Source organism: Anser cygnoides, unplaced genomic scaffold (assembly GCF_040182565.1).
Source record: "Anser cygnoides isolate HZ-2024a breed goose unplaced genomic scaffold, Taihu_goose_T2T_genome scaffold_44_1, whole genome shotgun sequence".
Classification (NCBI taxonomy): Eukaryota; Metazoa; Chordata; class Aves; order Anseriformes; family Anatidae; genus Anser; species Anser cygnoides.
In genome coordinates, this window is record NW_027103068.1 from 52,727 (window position 1) to 71,700 (window position 18,974).

The window sequence follows — 18,974 nt, forward strand, 5'->3', positions numbered from 1 at the left end:
TCCCACACTCAACAGGACCCTACGCCTTCACTCTTTCCAAACAACCCTAAACATAGCCCTAACCGCAACAAGAAGCTGAACCCGAGTTAGACCCGAAAAAACACATACGGTGCCACTTTCTGCCATCAAAAAGTGCTCTCAGCGGAAGCCTTTGGGTACACCTGAACTCCCTGGGGGAGCCTTTCTTTATTTTGAGTTTTCTTCCCCTAACTTGGGGCTGCAACCCTTCAAGTTTGGGCATTCTCCCACCCTCTAATTTTCGCCTTCCGCCCTAATATTAGGCCTAACCCCTAAGTACCCTGGCCCAATAGCCCTACGGCACCCACGAATCTAACCCTAACCCCTACCTCAAAAAACCCTGAAACCTTTACCCTAAAAACCCTTACAGCCCTAACCCGATAAAATTTGCCACACTAAACCCCTGAAGACCTACGCCTAAAACCCCTAACCCTAAAAATTAAGACCCTCTATACCCTATCCCAAAAAATTAAGACTCTGAAGGCCCTAACGCTGGAGACCCTAACCTTAAAAAAAAAAATAAGACCTTAAAACCCTAACCCTAAATAGCTAACCATAAATAAAACCCGAAGACCCTAACCCTAAAAACCCTATCAACACTAAAACCCCAAAAAAACTTTAAAACTTTAACACACTAACCCCCAAACCCTAACCCTTATAACTCCAGTCCTAACAACCTTAAAATCCTAACCCTGAACTCTGGAAACCCTAACCCTGAAACCCAACCCTAGTGCCTTAGCCCTGAAACCTTAAAACCCTAACACCTTGTTAGAAACACTCTGTAACCAATAGCATAGGCTCAGGCAAGGATCTCACCGAGGTAGCATTTTTATTCACGATTGCAATGGCAGGCATCCCACAAGCCACCTACTAGTTCCATAACACAGTTTATATAAATTTTTTTTTTCCTCTCAGTGACCAGGACCCTCCCCAGTTTCCCCATTGACTCGGTAATCCAGGTTCACAGTCTATCCGGTGTTTCACAGAAAATACATAGCTGCTGGCCTGTTACAAGTCAATTTTCTTTTTTTCTTGACTGTTTTCCTCTTTGAGGTGGTAATGTTTCTTACACCGTGATTTCCACCCAATTGCTCTAAGGATTCTGGTTGTCTGCATTTTACAAGGTTGTCTGGTAAGCTTTCTTATCACTGCAAGCATATCTCAATACCACCTTCCTTCCCTCTAAATGATGTAACTCTGTGCAAAAACATTTTTATTCCCACAACCTTGATCCCCTTACCCTAAAATCCTTATTTCCTTTAACCCTAACAACTCTAACCACAACCCTAACCCTTCATATCAACCCCCCACCGCTAATGACACTGACTAATGATCCAAACCTCAAACTGCCCCTAGCCCCAGGCAACCAACAAAGAAACTGACACAAAGCTGAAAAGTACAAAAAAGGCAAAACCCTGGATACAGACCCCAAATCACAAACACGCGACCAAAATGCTACAGAAAAGCCCCAGACGCAGGCCCCAAGCACTACAGGTAGGCCCCAGAAGCTCAAGACACATCCCAAAGCCAAAATGCAGGCCCCAAACGCTACAGAAAAGCCCCCAAACACCAGACACAGGCTGCAGAAGTCTACAAGGTGCCATCACGATGTTATCAGCACTCGCAGGTGCCATCACAATGTTATCAAGAAGCTCCCAAATCCTCCTGGACATTTTGTGTAAAGGTATGCTGAAGAAGAGAGTCTGCTCCTTCCAGTTTATCTGGTCAAGTACCTTTTCCAATGCACCAAGAGATGATGTAAGGGGACCAGATCTAGATACCAGATCTTCAGGCCAGGTCTGGGGACGAGATCTGGGTCAGCCACGGGCTCTGGGGCCCGGAGTTGGCACTCAGGGTGAGCCGCGGGGTCTGGGGCATGGAGTCAGTGTTTGGGGTCGGCCACGGGCTCTGGGCTCTGGAGTCAGCGCTTGGGGTCAGCTGCAGTGTGTGGGGCCCAGAGTCGGCGCTCAGGGTCAGCCTCGGGTTCTGGGGCCCGGAGTCAGTGCTCGGGATCAGCTGTGGTGTCTGGGGCTCCGAGTCAGTGCTTGGGGTCAACCGCAGACTGTGGGGTCCAGAGTTGGCACTCAGGGTGAGCCGTGGGGTCTGGGGCCCGGAGTCGGCGCTCGGGTTCAGCTACGCTGTGTGGGGCTTGGGGTCAGCTGCAGGGTCTGGGGCCTGGAGTCAGCGCTCGGGCTCAGCCGCGGCGTGTGGGGCCTGCCGTCGGTGCTTGGGGTGAGCTGTGGGCTCTGGGTCACAGAGATGGCGCTCGGGGTCAGCCGCAGGCTCTGGGGCCCAGAGTCGGAGTTGCTCCACTCAGAAGACAGTCTGTTGACAGAGCTTGGTTGTCTCTGTGAGATACTTGGGTGACCCTGGACTCCAGGACCCTGTCTTTCTTCATGTTGGTGCAGGGTGTGAAGAAGTTGGAGTGGGGTAAAGGGGGCTCATCTTAGAGACTTTGGTCCCTGATGGGGACAGCAGGAGAGGTCCCCGGATGGGGTAGGGTGCCTCTGAAGGTTGGTTAATTCCCGGAGAGAAGGACTGTGCATGGTGTGAGCAGAGATGGACAAAAGGAGGACACCATGATTTGCGTTGCCTTGATGGGCAGTGCAAGGAGCCTCAAAGAATACCCCTCCCCCCAGAGTTTTTGGTCCTCTTCCAGCTTTGTGTGTAGGAGGTGAAGGAATTGCAAAGGAATACCCATTCCCTGCTGGCTTTAGAAGTGGCTGGTGAGTAAAAAACCATCTGCTGTGGGTATGAGTGGAAAAACTTACCGCCTTTTGAGCATGTTTTTTCCCTTCCAGGAGACAGATCTCTGCACTAATAGCAGGGTCTACATTCCTAGCCTTTTATATTTAATGCTCTTCCATTTGCTTTTCATATAGGAAATTTTAACAGCCAGGACCCTGGGCTTCTGGCATTACTCCCCAGCCCTGCCTAGCAGCCTTGGGTCTTTGTCCCCATACTGACTGTGCCGGTGCGAGACGAGCAGAGCCAGCAGTGTTACACCTACGGCCACCGAAATCTCCCCATGATCACTTCCTTCACACTCTCTGGCCATCCCATCATGACTTAAATCACCCAATGTCACTCCCATCCAGCAGCTGACACCCAACAGCTCCTCTGCAGATGAAAGGAACAGGACAAGAAAGTATTTTGTGGCTGACGATTAAAGGAATATTCATTGGCTCTCCCCTGCTGTTTCTCCCTAGGAAGGGCTTAGTCAAGAGGCTTTGTGCTGAGATTCAGCACCTGCTTGTCTCAAGGTCTCGGCCCCGGCCACGCACAGATCCAGGCTGATCACTGCAGAAGTTCCCTGTTCTCGACAGTAGGGGTCTCTAGAGGATCACAAAAGCTGCCGAAATTCAGCAGCGGCTCCAGTAACACATGAGGTGGGGCTGAGGTTTTACTTTGCTTTCCTCCATTTGACTAAAGGTTCCTTTAGCTACAGCTTCCTACATGTCTTTTTAATCCTTTGGCATTCAGGGTGTCATGTTGTGTGCTTGGGACGAATATTTCAGTATTGGCAACCAGAACAACATCCCTTCTCAGCAGAGGTTACGTTAGTTTAATGGAAATTTCAGGAGTCTTAATCACAATGTGAGTGGTTCATCATCATCCCATCACAGGAATTAGGCAGTCGCGGCTGAGGTCAAGCTGATTCACCACCACCTTCCTGGGTGCGAGGGTTGGAGAGATAGTAAAGTGCTTCAGCACCTTCCCCCTGCCAAAGCTCTGCTCTGAGCTCCTGCCTCCTGCTTGGGGTGTCTAAGTGCAAGCTCTTGGGGTGGCTGCCACTTTTTGGTGCAGTCCTAGATCTCCTCGCCCATAGCAGAACTGCAACTTGATGTGGCAATGCAACACGATCTGCTCTTCTGCTCTGTTCGTCTTCCACTCTTTGGCGGTTTTCTCTGGGCTTCCCTGCAGAGTGTGGGGCTGTGGAGTTCACCTGCCAGCCTGCGAATGGCCTGGCTGCTATTGTAGCTGAGTTGGAGGGACCAGTATCTGCAGTCCTGTGTGTCTGACAGCCCCCTTCCACCAAACCAAAGCCCTGAGGAATGGTTTGTGAGCCAGGACACCTCCCTCCAACAGTAAAAGGAACAGAGGGAGTGATAAACTCATTAGTCTTAGCCATTAAGGTGGGCTTCGAATGCATTGCTTTCCAAGAGGGCCTCCAACACCTGCTAGCAGATTTACCACTATGCATCACAAAAAGACAAAAAACCGGGGGAATACTTGGATTGGTAAAGAGCCAGCTTGTCTCTGTGCAAAAGGGGGGAACAAAATGGGGAAACTAGGAAGCACCCTCAGTCACTGCTGAGTGTAAAAGGTGATGCAAAATGAAATAAATGCCTGCCTCCGAGTCACTTAAATGAGCTGCCAACTTCTGTTTTGCTGCAGCTGGACATGTTTCCTTCATTATCTCCATGTACTCCTGTTGGATCTGCATGAGGGGATGGGGGTGACACGGGGTGACTTGAGAAAGCCAGGGAGGTGACCCTGGGGGACCCCAGGGAGATATCTGAATCTACATCATTGTCAACTCTCACCCCTGTACAGTGCTCCTGTATGGCTTCATGCTGAGTTGGCTAAATAGCTAGAAACGTTGAAATTACCAGAGGAGGTCACTGTTGAGCAGCCTACGGATGGATGTCTTCAGAGGTGGCCTCGCTGCAAACTTGTGAACCAGGCTGTGGATAAGGTTACTGCACACCTGCAGTCCCTTGAGATAGGGAGGGCTCCTGGAGGAGAAGAACCAGGGACAAGGTCAGGAAGGAATCTTTTGGTAGTCAGATGGAAAGGTAGAGGAAAAACAGCCCTCGCTGAAGAACTACAAAATATCCAGTAGTTACTCATCCCTTATAATTAAAAAGGAGTTGCATGTGCTAGGGACACTGAGGTTTTAGAGAACATGTATGTTGGGTTTTAATATAACTGCCCAACTACTCAATAGCTTCATAAAAAGAAATGCAGTCTGGTGGTTGACCCCAAAACATGAAGACTCAGGACTGTGTGCATGACTGGTGACCCAAGGTTTATTGCATGTTGGCCTGCTCAAGATGTGGTGCTCAAGCTGTGGTGCAGCTTGACCAGCTACAGAAGAGCATAGTGTAAGCTCCCTGAGGCTTCACTGTGATTGCCTTGGAGACACGTCTTGTTGGAAATCTGGTGTTGCCATACTTTCCCCAGTCCTTAGCTTATGAAAAAGCAGCCTTTTGGGGAACAGATTATTGGATACTGTTGCCTGTTTTGCATACCAAAGTTTGCCACCGCCATGCATTCAACTCTAAGACATTCTGCAGACTGGGGGATGAATGGACTGAGAGCAGCCCTGTGGAGAAGTACTTTGGAGTGTCGGTGGGTGAAATACTCAACCATGAGCCAGCAGAGTGTGCTTGCAGTCCAGAAAGCCATTTGTTTCCTGGACTGTATCAAAAGGAACCCAGCAGCAGGCTGAGGAAGGTGGTTCTCACCCTCTGCTCCACTCTCATGAGATCCATCTGGAGCACTGCATCCAGTCCTGGGGTCCCCAACACAGGAAGGACATGGACATGTTGGATCGGGTCCAGAGGAGGGCCATGAAGACGATCAAGGGAGCACCTCTCCTATGAAGACAGGTTGAGGGAGCTGGGGTTGTTCAGCCTGGAGAAGAGAAGACTCTGGGGAGACCTTAGAGCAGCCTTCCAGTACCCAAAGGGGGCTACAAGAAAGCTGGGGAGGGACTCTTTGTCAGGGGATGTAGTGATAGGACAAGTGGCCATGGTTTTAAACTTAAAGAGGGTAGATTTAGATGAAATATAAGGGAAAAAAGTGATGTAAGTGATGAGACATGGGAACAAGTTGCCCAGTTGTTCCACTGTGGATGCCCCATTCCTGGAAGTGTTTAAGGCCAGGTTGGATGGGGCTTTGAGCAACCTGGTCTAGTGGGAGGTGTCCCTTCCCATGGCAGGGCACTGGAACTACATTATCTTTAAGGTCCCTTCCACCCCATACCATTATAAAATTCTACAAATGTGATGTTCATAAGGAACTGAGAAAGAGAACTCAGACTTCCCAACTTTAAAGAGAAAAGAAATGAAGCCTCAGCACAGCTTGGCAACCTTTGTACAGTTGTTCAGTGCGTTACTTTTCTCAACAAATTACAACACGGTCCAACAGATACAGCAACACCCAGTCTCCCACAATATAAGGCAGAATTTGTTATTCGCAAAGCTCTTAAACAATCCCCTATATTTTTACTCCTTTCTGCACAATGAAACTGATAACATAGAAGAGTTATATTCTAGTGAAGAGAATGCAAGGGCAAAATGCACCTCAGCACTATCAACTGCAATTGGTGGTGCTGAGCTCTCCTAGGGCCTTGCTCTAAAATAAGCCCCTCAATATTTACCAGAGGGGGATATATAGAGGCACAGAAGGTGCAGCCTGTTATTCCAGGCCTCTCATTGTAATCCAGACTCTAAGCATCCACCAGCAATGACAATAAAGAAAATGTACAGACCTCTACCAGAAATCAGCATTTTCGTTACCAAAAATGGTTACTTCAGTCCATACTTTTGGTTTCTTCTCTTCTTCAGGGAAAGAAGATTCCCTGATTTCCGGGGGAAATTTGTCAGCTATTTTTCGTCTGCTCTCATAGCCTGGAGTCTGAAGAAAAAGGAAGAAGACAGTAATTTGAAGGGAGATTAGAATAGCTCCTTTGTGGCTTTCAGTAATATCGGGGTCATTAAAATATCTTAAAGTTATATGAAAGTTCAGACTTTCTGAAAGCAGACACCACCACCAAACTTCAGCTGAGCAGATCCTAGCTCAGTCAGAATAGGGCTGTTCAAACAAATCCAGTGGAAACAGGTCACACGGATCTGAATAAATAAAAAAATAAAGCTTTACTTGGTATGATGAACCCTTCTTCTGTGTTGTATTCCTGTCTTTCTTCTCCCACTATAGAAGTCCATCCTGAAAGAGCAATTACGAGTAATCCCGTGTCTGACATAAATGGGAGAGTTTCCTGCAGGATGTGCTGTAACCCACGATGGCATAGACGGCCCTTGAGGGTTACATCTAAATGGGGCTCTTGGGTTTTGCTGCTAGTGTGTCAGCTGAATACACCCAGCTGTAACAAGCTGTGCATATTGGTGTACAAATCCCGAACACATCCATATCCAAAGCACATTGTTTCTCCATAGCATGGTGAACTGTTTTGGCAGCCGCTGGCCCTGGGTTTTGCAGCATATCCCCCAAAGCCCTGTCACTGTGACACTGGGGCTGGAGACAGAACTGTTAATAAAAATCCCATGGACCTTGAGACCCAGCAAGTTTTCTCATTCCTGGTACCCTAGAGCTGAGATTGGTGGACCAGGAGGTTTCTCCCATCCTGGCGCCATAGATGCAGCCACTGCTTTTACCACTTACAGGTACAGCTGCTCCACCTCATAACTGATGCAAGGCATTAGTGCAAGACTGCAGTTTTTGCACAATGCTTTTGTGCATTGCTTGTTGCAAATATCACCGAATGCGTTGTCCACCGAATGTTGCTGTGGCGAGCCTGCAGGTGCTGCCTGGGGAGGCTTCAGTGCCGTGAAAACCAGGCTGCTCTGGAGGAATTTGGTGACCCCAGGATCCCACCCTACCCCCTCAGCTGCAGAGGGCTCATTGGCACCTCACCACGATTTGAATGCCAAGAGTTACAGCGGTGAAAATCCCACCTCAATGCAGCTCAATTTCAGCTTCTTCAGCAGTTTGATGGAGCCGAAACGTGGGACCGAGCTGGTTCCTCTGGGATGAGGGAGTTTTCCACCCCTGGCTGCAGGGATCACCACTGTCCAGCCCAGCATTGCTGCCTCCAGGTCCACAGTCCCTGGGCTGGGACTTAGGAGAGACAGCTATAATTGAAAAGCATCTGTACGCATTTCAGCTGCCGGTGTCAGGCTCTCGGCATGAGTCCCAGCTGCTAGGCACCCCATCCACATTCCCTGTGCCTCTCCCATCCCCTTCATCCCTCCAGCCCGTCCAGCTCCCACAGAGAGCTGGGGCCCAAAGCCCTGTGGGGTTTGAGCTTTGCTCGGGATCTGCCTACCCCAAGGAGAGATGTTAAAAAGTGCACGTGCAGGGCATTGGGAGGAGTGGTGATGCCAAGAGAGGGTGAAACCGTAAAATATAGAATGGCTCGAGTTGGAAGGGACCTTAAAAATCATCCCATAGGCAGAGATGCCACCCAGTAGATCAGGTTGCTCAGGGCCTCATCTAAGCTGGTCCTGAACACCTCCAGGGATGGGGCATCCACAGCTTCTCTGGGCAACCTGTGCCAGTGCCTTACTACCCTCTGAGTGAAGAACTTCTTCCTAGTGTCTAATCCATTTCCCTCCGACGTGGAGATCAGGATGTCATGTGGGACCATATCAAAGGCCTTGCAGAAGTCCAGGTTGGTGACATCAATTGGTTTTCTGTTGTCGACTGATGCAGTCACTCCATCATAGGCCACCAAGTTTGTCAGGCATGATTTGCCGTTGGTGAAGCCGTGCTGGCTGTCTCGGATCACCTCCTTGTCTTGCATGTGCCTTGACGTTGCTTCCAGGAGGATCTTTTCCATGATCTTTCCTGGCACAGAGGTGAGGCTGACTGGTCTGTACTTCCCTGGGCCCTCCTTTCTACCCCTTTTAAAAATGGGAGTGATGTTTCCCTTTTTCCAGTCACTGGGGACTTTGCCTGACTGCCAGGACTTCAAATATGATGAAGAGAGGCTTGGTGACTCCATCAGCCAGTTCCCTCAGGACGCTGGGACGCATGTCATCAGGCCCCATAGTCTTGGGTGCTTTCTTACCCAGGGGATGTGCTCTAAGTCCTTGTGCTCTAAGGGAAATATCCTTAAGGAGCTGCCAGCCCTGCTCAGCTCCTTTTCCAGCAGACACCATGCACTGGAAGTCCCCCATCAGGATGACAGCGTGTGAGCATGATGCTTCTTGTAGCTGAAGCAAGAAGGCCTCATCCACAGGCTGCCCTTGGTCAGGCAGCCTGGAGCAGACCCCGACCACAAGGTGTCCTTTATCGGTGTGGTCCATAACTCTTACTCAAGCTCTCAGCCCAGCCAGCTTACTGCCCACAACACTCTTGCCCCACCTGGACAGCTGTGCCCCATCCAGCATCAGCACGCCTGGTCCCTCAAAAATGCATCCAAGGTCACAGAACCCAAACCCTTGGGCATGGCACCAGCCTCTCAGCCAAGCATTCACTTGTCCCAGGTGTCTCCTTCTTTGTGCGTCCCAGTCACCAACTGGGAGGCCAAAGGAGAACACTACTTGTGCTCCCAATCCCTTCAATATTTTTCCAAGGAACATAAGATCCTTTTAGATATTTCAGAATTTCTTTGTTAGAGCATCATCTTGCTACTTGACAATGTAGGAAGGGGTGGTGGTCTTTGGGACCCGAGAGAATTGTTAGTCCTAGTATCATGAATACAGGCCCCAGGCAGGCAGCAATTCTCTCAGAAGAGATTGTCTGGATGGCAAATGGGAGCCTTGGTACCTCTTGTAGAGGAGTCTCCAATGACTTAACAGCCTTCGTGTCTTCTTTGTGGCACTGGTTTGGATGCAGTTGGGAGAGACTGAGCCAACCTTGTGCATTGGTCTTTCTGAGGTCTTTACTATTTCTCCCTGAGTCTCTTCTCTCCGGCCTTAGGACCTCATTTCTATTGCACAGGGGCACTTCAGGGGCAGGGGGAGTTTTCTTATCCAGCTCCGATAAGACAAGGGTCTGCTCTCCCTCATCATGTGAGTCCAATACCCTTCCAATACCTCCCTCTGCAAGCGTGGCACCCAGAGGAGATTCAGGGCTCGTGGGAAAACACAATTATAAAAAGGCAAAACAACAGAGAATTTTATTAACTTTCAGCACCTCAGCTGATTTCCATCTCTCCTTCCACTGTGCAGCGGGGCTCCTCTCACTTGGCAGGAGATCAAAGAACCAAGGAACGGTTTGGGCTGGGAAGGACCTTAAAGACCATCTCTTTCTAGGTGCCCAGGACACCTCCCACCATACCAGGTTGCCCAAAGCCCCATCCAACCTGACCTTGAGCACTTCCAGGGATGGGGCATCCACAGCTTCTCTGCATGACCTGGACCACTGTCATCATGAAGTATTTCTTTCTAAGATCTAATCTAAATCTACCCGCTTTTATTTCAAAGCTGTTACCCCCCGTCCTATCACTACACAACCTGATAAATCCCTCCCCAGCTTTCTGGTGGGCTCCCACCAGGGATGGGAAGGGCTGACATGCTGCTGGCAGCACTCAGCACCCCTCTGGGCTCCCTGGGAGAGCAGGGTGAGCCTGGAGGGAGCAGGTTTTTTGTCCAACCGGCATGCACTGTGCTCACCCCAGGTGAGCTCCGCTTTGGTGCAAACAGCCCAGACCTCAGCGGCTTCACCTCTGGAACCCCTCTGCTGACATCTGTGACACTTCAAGCTGCTGATGCCCGTTCTCCTGACACCCCCCCCCCCCACCTCCTCCACATCCATCGCCATCCCAGCTCACTCCCTCTGCTCTCTTCAGACTTTTGTATTACCCAGTCCTCATGGTGCAGACTATCCCGCCTGTGGCAGAGTCTTGCATAGCTCAGAGGGAGCTGAATCCCACGTTGATCAGGTTTCCGTCAAGCACTAAATTCGCCCTGCGGCTCCTCCCAGCCCAGCTGTGTGCCTGGAGGGCTCATGCTTGGTTCTTCAGCTCATTAACCCCAAGGAGACTGCTTGGCATCTTAACTAATTACAGCAGGGATGACAGCCTCCTCACACACACGTGCAAGTAGGGGAGGTTGGACCCGTTTCTGGGTTCCCCTGCTGTTACTGAGCCATTTTTGCAGCTGCTCCTGCCAAGGCCTTGCACCAGCCTTAATGATTTCTGACTGATTGCTCTCCTCCCACTTCTCTGTCAACCTTTGGCTGCTTTTCCCTTGGCTTCTCCTTGCCACCCTAGCACATTTGTTAATCAGGCATTTTGTCATCATGAGTGATGTTCATTAACAGCAGGTGAGGTGCTGAGATGGGACTGGCATCCCTGACCCCCCCCCCCCCAAAATGCTGCCCCGAGCATTGCTTCTCCTTCCCTTGACTGCAGCACTTTTCTGGTGCTGTTTGCTGCCTCTGACCCTTACACCCAGGGTACCGCGTGCGGACCAAGTTTTCACCCCAGCCCACAAGAAGACCCTGGCCCAGACCTCAGGACCCCCCTCGCTGCCTGTCCCCGGGGCTGATGGAGATGCTGACTAGTGGCACAGGGCGAGGGTACCAGAAGGCGGTGTGGGTACACCGTCCCCGCTACTGTAGCTGCCATCACCCTGCTCCCCAGCACCTGCAGCATCCCTCACACCCCCTCCTGAGCCACCGGCTGGGGCACAGCCCTGGGTAATGGGGGTCTGGGGGTTTCCTGCTGCTGCCTCCCCCCTGTCGCCACCATCCAGCCGAGCCCCGGTGTCCTGTCCTGTCAGCCATGGCAGGGACAAGTATTTCTGCACCTCGATGGCCGGGCTCCGGCGGTCGGGGTCCAGCCTCAGCAGGCGACGGAACATCTCCTGCGCCCCGTAGCCAAAGGCCTGCCAGGATGGAGGCGCCTCCCGCCCCTCTGCACCGCTCTGCCAGGCGCTGAAGTCCTCGAACTGGGGGTCAGGGCTGGCAGCCACAGCCCAGGGGAAGCAGCCGGTGCAGAGGCAGAAGAGCAGCACGGCAAAGGCCCAGACATCGAGGCTGGAGTCCAGCTCCAGCGTGTCCAAGCCCTGGAGCAGACAGAGCTCTGGTGGGGAATAGGGCAGGGTGCTGGACATGGCACGAACGGCAGAGCCCTGCAGGCGGGTGAGCCCGAAATCGCCCAGCTTCACCCGCCGGCACTCACGGTCGAAGAGCAGCACATTGTCCAGCTTGACGTCCCGGTGGACCAGGGCCCGGCTGTGCATGAAATCCAGAGCCTCCGCCAGCTGGGAGGCACAGCGCTTCACCAGCACCTCTGCCAAGCCCTCCTGCGGGAACGGCAGCACCGTCACTGCCTGCCACAGAGGGTGCTGCAGCCCCCAGCACCCTGCCTGGTGCCACCAGCAAGGGCTTCAGCCCAGAGCAGCCCCCAGACACATCCCCGTGCTGCCAAGTGTGTCCCAATTCACAGCAAGAGGTTGGTTAGGCTTAGGGTTAGGGTTAGGCTTAGGCTTAGGCTTAGGGTTAGGGTTAGGGTTAGGGTTCCTGCCCCCTCCCTGCACCCCCTGCCAAGCCACCCCGGTACCTTCTCCTCCCTATTCCCTCCCACCGGCCCCTCATCAGCCCCTCAGCCCTTGGCAGATCCCCTGTACCGCACGCACCCCAGGGGTGAGGAGGGTGCACAGGTCCCCAGCAGGAGCGAGCTCCTGCCCGAAGGCGAAGTGTGTGGCACTCTCGAAGGCGACGGGCAGGGCACGGATGCAGGCGGTGTGGCCAGAGAGGCACAGGGCAATGCAGTACTCCCTGAGGAACGCCCTCCACTCCGTGTGCTCCTTCAGCATCAGCTTGAGGACCACCGGTGAGCCTGAGAAGCGGGGAGAGGGTCAGCGCTTCGGAGGGATGTCAGGGATGAAGCGGCCATGGGGTGAACCAGGGCAGGGCCCCCCCCCCCCACAAAAGCTCCTCACCACCGTCGCGGGGCTCGGTGAGCACCACACGGCCGTAGGTGCCGCTGCCCAGCTCCTCCAGCACGGTGTACTGCTCCTCCAGCTCCTGCCGCGGCACGGCCTGGCCTGTCCGCATCATCAGCTGCTCCAGGAACACCTCGTTGTCCTCCCCATCCTCCTCTGACTCCTCCATGGGCCCTGTGGAGCCCAAGCACCCCACACCAGTGTGATGTCCCCCCCTTGTCACACACAGGGGAAGCCTGGGGACACCCAGCTGGTGCTGCCCAGTCCAGCCCAGCTTAGTCCAGCTGAGTGCAGCCCACACCAGTATGGTCTGACACAGCGCAGTACAGCCCTCGTCAGTCCTGTTCAGCTCTCCCAGCCCAGTGCTGCCCAGTCCAGTCCAGTCTAGCTCAGTTCAGTCTACTGAAGTGTGAGGTCCAACCCTTTCCAGTCCATCCCAGTCCAGCTCATTCCAACCCAGTTCAGCCTAGCCCAGTCCAGTCCAACGCAGCCTAGCCCAGTCCAACCCATTCTAGCCCAGTCCAGCCCAGCCCGACCCAGTTAGCCCAGTCCAGCCCAGCCGGGATGCTCGGCCCCCATGGACAGCCCCACATCCCACTCCACATCCCCCCACAGCAGTGGGTCAGTGCTGGCTCTGCCCTTTGCCCACTCCCAGCCCTTCTCTCCTCCATCTCCAGCTCTGAAACAGGACCCGGACCCTTCTCCCATCCCGCTGGCTGCAGCCCCTTGCACCGGCACAGCCGCAGGGGGGTCACAGCCACCCCCGGGTGTTGCGGGGCAGGAACAACAGCCCTGTCCCCCCCCTCCCTGTCCCCAGCCATGGGGGCTGAGCTGTGCAAGAAAGCCGCAGAGCGAAAGCTGGCATCTGCTGGGGTTGCACAGGGACAGCCCAAGCGGCGTGAGGCTCACCGGTGTCTCTGCGCTGTCCCTGGGGCGCGGCGCGGTGCCACTGGCCCCGCAGCCGCCCCGGAGCCCGGAGCCGTGACTCAGATTTTCCTGCGCGCTCCGAAGCCGCTGGACCCAGGGCAGCGCCGGCCCGCGCTAATCTCTCCCGCTCGAGCTGGGAACATGTGTCAGGCGCAACGCGTGCCGACCTCCAAACATAGGCAGGGGCAGGACGGACGGGGTATTGCGTGGGGACAGACGGACAGGATGGAGAGAGGCATGGGGGGACTGACGGACAGAACGGAGTACGGGAGGGAAAGACAGGCAGGGCAGTCCAGGTGGGGACAGGCAGACGGGATGGAGCACGGCAGGCAGGGGCGCGTGGAGCATGGTGCGTGGCCAGATGGACAGAGCGCCGAGGGCATGGACAGAAAGACAGACACGGGGCATGGCGCGGGGGGAGCAGACGGGTCTGGGTGCATGGGTGGGTGGGCAGACAGCACAGCGCCCTGCAGGAAGGGACAGCTGAAAGAAGGAGCAGGGTGTGGGGGGGGACAGATGGACAGGGAGCCGTGTGGGATGGACGGATGGACAGAGCGGAGGACAGCTTGCAGGGATGGCCGGGCAAAGCGTGGTGTGTGGGACAGGCACCCTGCTTGGCCGGACAGACGGCGCAGGGATGGACAGACACGTGGCACGGAGCCTGCACTCTGTACCAGTGCACTGCTAATGTCAGCGCGAACGTCACAGCTCCTCGACATCCCCAAGCCACTGACCCCCCCCCACAGGACACCTCCAGAAGCACCCCCCCCAAAACCTTCACTCCCCTGTCCCCTGCTGGCAGCAGCTCCCTGGCCACTGCTACCACCCCGCGAAGCCACGGCCCCAGCCTGGCCAACACTCGTTGCATGTTCGTCCCTCTTCTGCCTCAGTTTCCCCACTCCCATATCTGGGCCCTTCTGTGCCCCCTCCCCAGCGTCTCACCACACCCCCCCCAAGGTTTGCCCCTATTCCCATGGAGGTTTGCCCCGCTGGTCCTATGGAGCTGCGGGAACAAGCACTGGGCACCAGACCCCCAGGTGTGGGGCAGGACGGTCCAGGGACAGGTTTTGGGGCGTGTGTAGGGATCAGCCCCAGCTGATGGCCCAAGGATGGGGGGGGCACCGACCCCGGGCTGACACCGTCCCTGCACGGAGCCCCCCTGCCACCATCCCCAGCACCCCCTGCCCGCAAATTAACCCGCGTCCCACCACTCTGACTCACATCTGGGCCCCTCTGCAGGAGCGCTCCCGGGGTCTATTTTGAGCTGGGGCTGGCAGAGCCCTGCTGGTGGCGCGCACGCACACGCACACACGCACACACGCACACGCACACACACACACGCGCGTGCATGCGTGTGTGCACATTGCCCTGCCGAGGAAGCCGCGCTCGGACGCAGCGCACCCAGCACTCGTAGGGGCAGGAGGAGTAGGCACCAGTCAGGCTTCGCCCCACGGGAGATGCTGGGGGGGGGGGGGGCCTTGGTGCTGCTCTGTGCGTGGGGGGGTGGCGCTCTGGCACCGGGTGGGGGGGAGCAGGGGGTGTGAGGCTGGGCTCATCCCTGCACCTGCTCGGCGCCCCAATATCAAGCCTGCCCCACAGCTGCACCCCCAAAGCTGCTCCTGCCCTGTGCCCCCGGGATGTGCCTGTCTCTCTCCTCCTGCCTCAGTCCCCAGGCTGTGTCCCTCCCTCTCCCCCTTTTCCTATGTCCGTATCTCCCCCATCCCCCTGTTCCCACGTCCCTTCCTCTCCCTCTTTTCCCACATCCGTGCCCTTTCCCCCTTTTCCCCCGTCCATACCGCTCCCTTCCCCCCTTTTCCCACACCCACAGCCCTCCCTTTCCCCCTTTCCCCATGTCCATATCCCTCCCTCTCCCCGATTTCCCGTGGCCTGCTCCCTCCTCCCCATTTCCCACATCCTCATCCCTCCCACTCCCCAGTTCCCACGGCCACATCCCTGCCTCTCCCCAAGCCCCCTGCCCTGGGACCTGTTGTTTCTCCCTCTCCACCTGCTCTTTCCCCCCATCCCAGCTGCTTACGGCTGCCCTGACCCCAGCCCGCCGGGAGGTAATTAATACTTGACAGCACATTAACAGGACCCGCTTGGCACGTGGCCGGACGGGAGAAGGTCACATAACCCCATCACTCACCCTGCCCTCTCCGTCCCCAGTATGGGGAGCAGAGGCTGCTGCCGGGGTTGTCCCCCCTGCCCTGGAGCAGTGGTTTTGGGGCTGGCCCCCTGCATTGCCCTCCTGCCCTGCCAGGAACCATCCCCAGGGGCCAGTGCCAGCCCCACAAATTTCAGCCCCACCGGCACGTCTCCGGCCCCGGCGGCATGCAGAGGATGCAGAGGACAGGGACAGGCAGTGGCCTTTGCTGGCCAGGTCCCCAGTGCGTGGGAGGGAGCGTGGTGGCCAGGCTGCGGGGGTGGCGGGGGGCGGAGGTACCAACAGCTGCGGGGGCACCGAAATAGCCGGCGGGCAGCCGGGCCAGGTGGCGAGAGCTCAGCCCCGTCCCTGTCGCTGGGCTGGGGACAGAGCCCGGCATGGCCCCATGCTGCAAGAGGAGCTGGGGACGTCCCTCTGCCCCCAGTTTGTCCCCCGTCCCCTTCTGCTGCCAGGGATGGATTGTGCTCCCCCCCCCCCCCCAATAAACCCCACCACCCACAGTCCCCAATTTCTGCCCCCAAGCTCATTGCCCCATGCTATGACCCCTCTGCCCCCCAGCCCCCATTTCCAATTCCCTGCCCCTCTTCTCCTCCAGCACCCATTGCCCCACTCCCTGCCTCCTTGCCTTCCCGTTGCTCCCCACTGCCCCACTCAACGCCCCTCTGACCCCCCCCAGGCCCCACTGCCCCACTCCATGCCCCTCTGCCCCACAGCTACACTGCAATCCCCCAGTCCCAGCCCATCTGCTCCTCACTGCCCCGTGCCCAGCCCCTCTGCCCCCTGTGGCCCCCGTTACCCAATTCCCTGCCCCTCTACCCCCTCAGTTCCCATTACCCCACTCCCTGCCCCTTTGCCCCCCCGGTTCCATGACCCCACTCCTTGCCCCTTTGCCCTCCATTGCCTGCCATTCCCCCACTCCCTGCCCCTCATCGTCCCTATTGCACCACATCCAGCCCCCCTGCCCCCATTTTTTCCACCTGCCCACCCCCCAGCAGGGCAAGGCCTGGCCCTGGCCCCACGACTGAGAGCTGCTGGCAGGCAGCCGGTCCCATCCCCCGGCCGGGCTGGGTGCCGGGAGCGGACAGGTGGCTGGCGGGATTAGTGCTAACGAGATGTTTCATAACGGGGTCAGGGGGCCGCGGGGGAGGGCCCGGGCAGGGGGCCAGGCTGGGCACGGTGCCGCACCTGGGGCGGCCGGGACCCCTGCCCCATGCCGAACCCCCAGGCAGCGCACAGCATGAGAACCCGCAGCCCCATCTCAGTGTTATGGCTGCTCCGCGTTTAATAACCGGGCAAGGGGCATCGGGGGCTGCAGCAGGAGCTCCCACGCCCACTGGTGGGCTTTGTCGGGGCAAAGACAGCTGCGAGCGGGGTCCTGTTTGGGTTTGGGGTCCCCCCGCTGGAGGCGTCGCAGGAGGGGCGGGTGTGACGGCTGATGGCGGCAGGGATGGCCGTGGGCAGAGCCGCGGTGCTCAGGGGTCCTGTGAGAAGAAAAGGCTGAGCATGGCCACGTCCTGCCCCGCAGGGCCCTGTGGCCGCACCGAGCCTCACACGGGGCAGCAGGGAACGGTCCCGCACCTGGCAGACCACGCCGACGTCCTCGTCGTGGGTGCAGTCGTGGTACCCCCAGGCTCGGTGGGCACAGTCCTGCAGGGTCCCCTCCCGGCCCCGGCACCGCACGTCATCCAGCCAGATGCGCCCCGTGCCGGGCCCGAAGCGTGGCCGATCCCCGTGGAGATCTGCCGGCACCTCCCCGCAGCCCAGCTCCCGGCACACCACCGCCGCGTTCGCCGCGCCCCAGCCGTCGTCGCACACCGTGCCCCAGCTCCCGTTGCGCTGCACCTCCAGCCGCCCCGCGCACCGCCCGGGGCCGCCGGACAGCCGCAGCCCAAATGGCTCTGCAGGACGAGGGGGGGAGGGGGGGGTCAGGCCAGGCGCAGACAGACACCCCCCCCCCCACGCTCCAGGCTGAGCACCCCGTGGCCTGCCGCGTGCTCACCCTCGCAGTCAACGGCAGCCAGCCGGTCCGAGGGGCAAGACGGTGCGTCCCGTGGCTGCAGGCCGCAGTGCGCCAGGGCCGGCTCCTGCCCCGAGCACTGCACCTGCTGCAGGGCCACTGGGGGCCCGTCGGCCGCCGTGGGGCCGCAGGGTGCGGGGAGGAGGCGGGGACGGCCGCAGCCCAGCTCCCGGCAGAGCACACGGGAGGCCGCCCGGTCCCAGCCTGAGGCACAGACCGAGCCCCAGGCGCCGGCCTGCAGCAGCTCCACGCGCCCGTGGCACCGGGACCGGCCACCCACGAGCCGGACGGGCACTGTGGGGAGGGGAAGAGCGTGGCAGGCATGCATAGGGAAAGGAGTCCCAGTATCCCCAGTGCAGCCCCTGGCTGCCCAGCACAGCCCCTGTACAACCCCAGCATAGCCTGCCCAGAAGAGCCCCAGTCTGCCCAGCACAGCCCCAAGCATGACCCCAGTCTGCCCAGTATGGCCGCACTTTGCCCAGAAGAGCCCCAGTCTGCCCAGCTCAGCACCAGCTCAGCACCAGCACGACTCCAGTCTGCCCAGTATGGCCACACTTTGCCCAGAAGAGCCCCAGTCTGCCCAGTCCAAGCCCTCCCACCTATTGCCCCTGCCCCAGTGCCTGCCACATCCAGCAGACGCTGACCGCAGGGCACACAAGTGGCACCCAGGGGACACCCCCCCCCCCGCAGTGACACCCAGCAGCACCCACATACCAGATCCAATCACGGCACCGCAGCACAGAGCTGGAGGGAGAGAGGGAAGAGTCGTAATGGGACGGAGGCAGCAGCACTCATCCCATTGACCCTCCCAAGCTGACACCCCCATGTGCCCTCAGCTCTAAACCCCCCCACACACACACGTACCCCCCAGCTCTGTACCCCCCCACGTCCCCCCCACCCCCTGGTCCCTCACCCAGGCACAGCCCCAGTCCGTGCAGACCCCCCATGCTGCCAGCCTGGGGTCCCTCCACCTCGAGGCCACCCTTTTAACGCAAGGTCTGGGGGTGGGGTGTGTGTGGGGGGGAGGAGGGGAAGTGAAAGCCAAGGGGAGGAAGGGGAATGGGGCAGCAGCCAGGCAGGCGCCGGGGGGGGCAAGCTGGGAGGGCCCCAGATGGGGGCTCTGGGGGCTGGAGATGGGGAACCCCAAAAATGGGGCGAGGAGGTCACAAAGGGGATTGCCAGCCTCAGGAGCCTTGGCCGCGGC

The 18,974-nt window shown here is 57.3% G+C and overlaps 2 protein-coding genes across 3 annotated transcripts; both read right to left on the reverse strand.

The window, feature by feature from the left end:
* Nucleotides 1-9,448: 9,448 nt before the first annotated feature.
* LOC136789424 (uncharacterized serine/threonine-protein kinase SBK3-like) lies at nt 9,449-14,478 on the reverse strand. Of its 2 annotated transcripts, XM_066989484.1 has the most exons (4): nt 13,572-14,478; nt 12,660-12,836; nt 12,354-12,556; nt 9,449-12,020 (listed from the first exon to the last, which is right to left on the reverse strand). In XM_066989484.1, exons 1-4 carry the CDS (start codon nt 14,455-14,457, stop codon nt 11,274-11,276), a joined length of 2,013 nt encoding a protein of 670 aa, XP_066845585.1. In that variant the 5' UTR covers nt 14,458-14,478; the 3' UTR covers nt 9,449-11,273. The 2 variants fall into 2 exon arrangements, with proteins under 2 accessions (XP_066845585.1, XP_066845586.1); XM_066989485.1 differs by having other exon boundaries at nt 12,660-14,478.
* A 2,533-nt stretch (nt 14,479-17,011) lies between these two features.
* Nucleotides 17,012-18,782, reverse strand: LOC136789335 (CD5 antigen-like). The gene is made up of 5 exons (XM_066989396.1): nt 18,684-18,782; nt 18,485-18,514; nt 17,753-18,064; nt 17,332-17,651; nt 17,012-17,234 (listed from the first exon to the last, which is right to left on the reverse strand). Exons 1-5 carry the CDS (start codon nt 18,715-18,717, stop codon nt 17,226-17,228), a joined length of 705 nt encoding a protein of 234 aa, XP_066845497.1. The 5' UTR covers nt 18,718-18,782; the 3' UTR covers nt 17,012-17,225.
* Between the last annotated feature and the right edge of the window lie 192 nt (nt 18,783-18,974).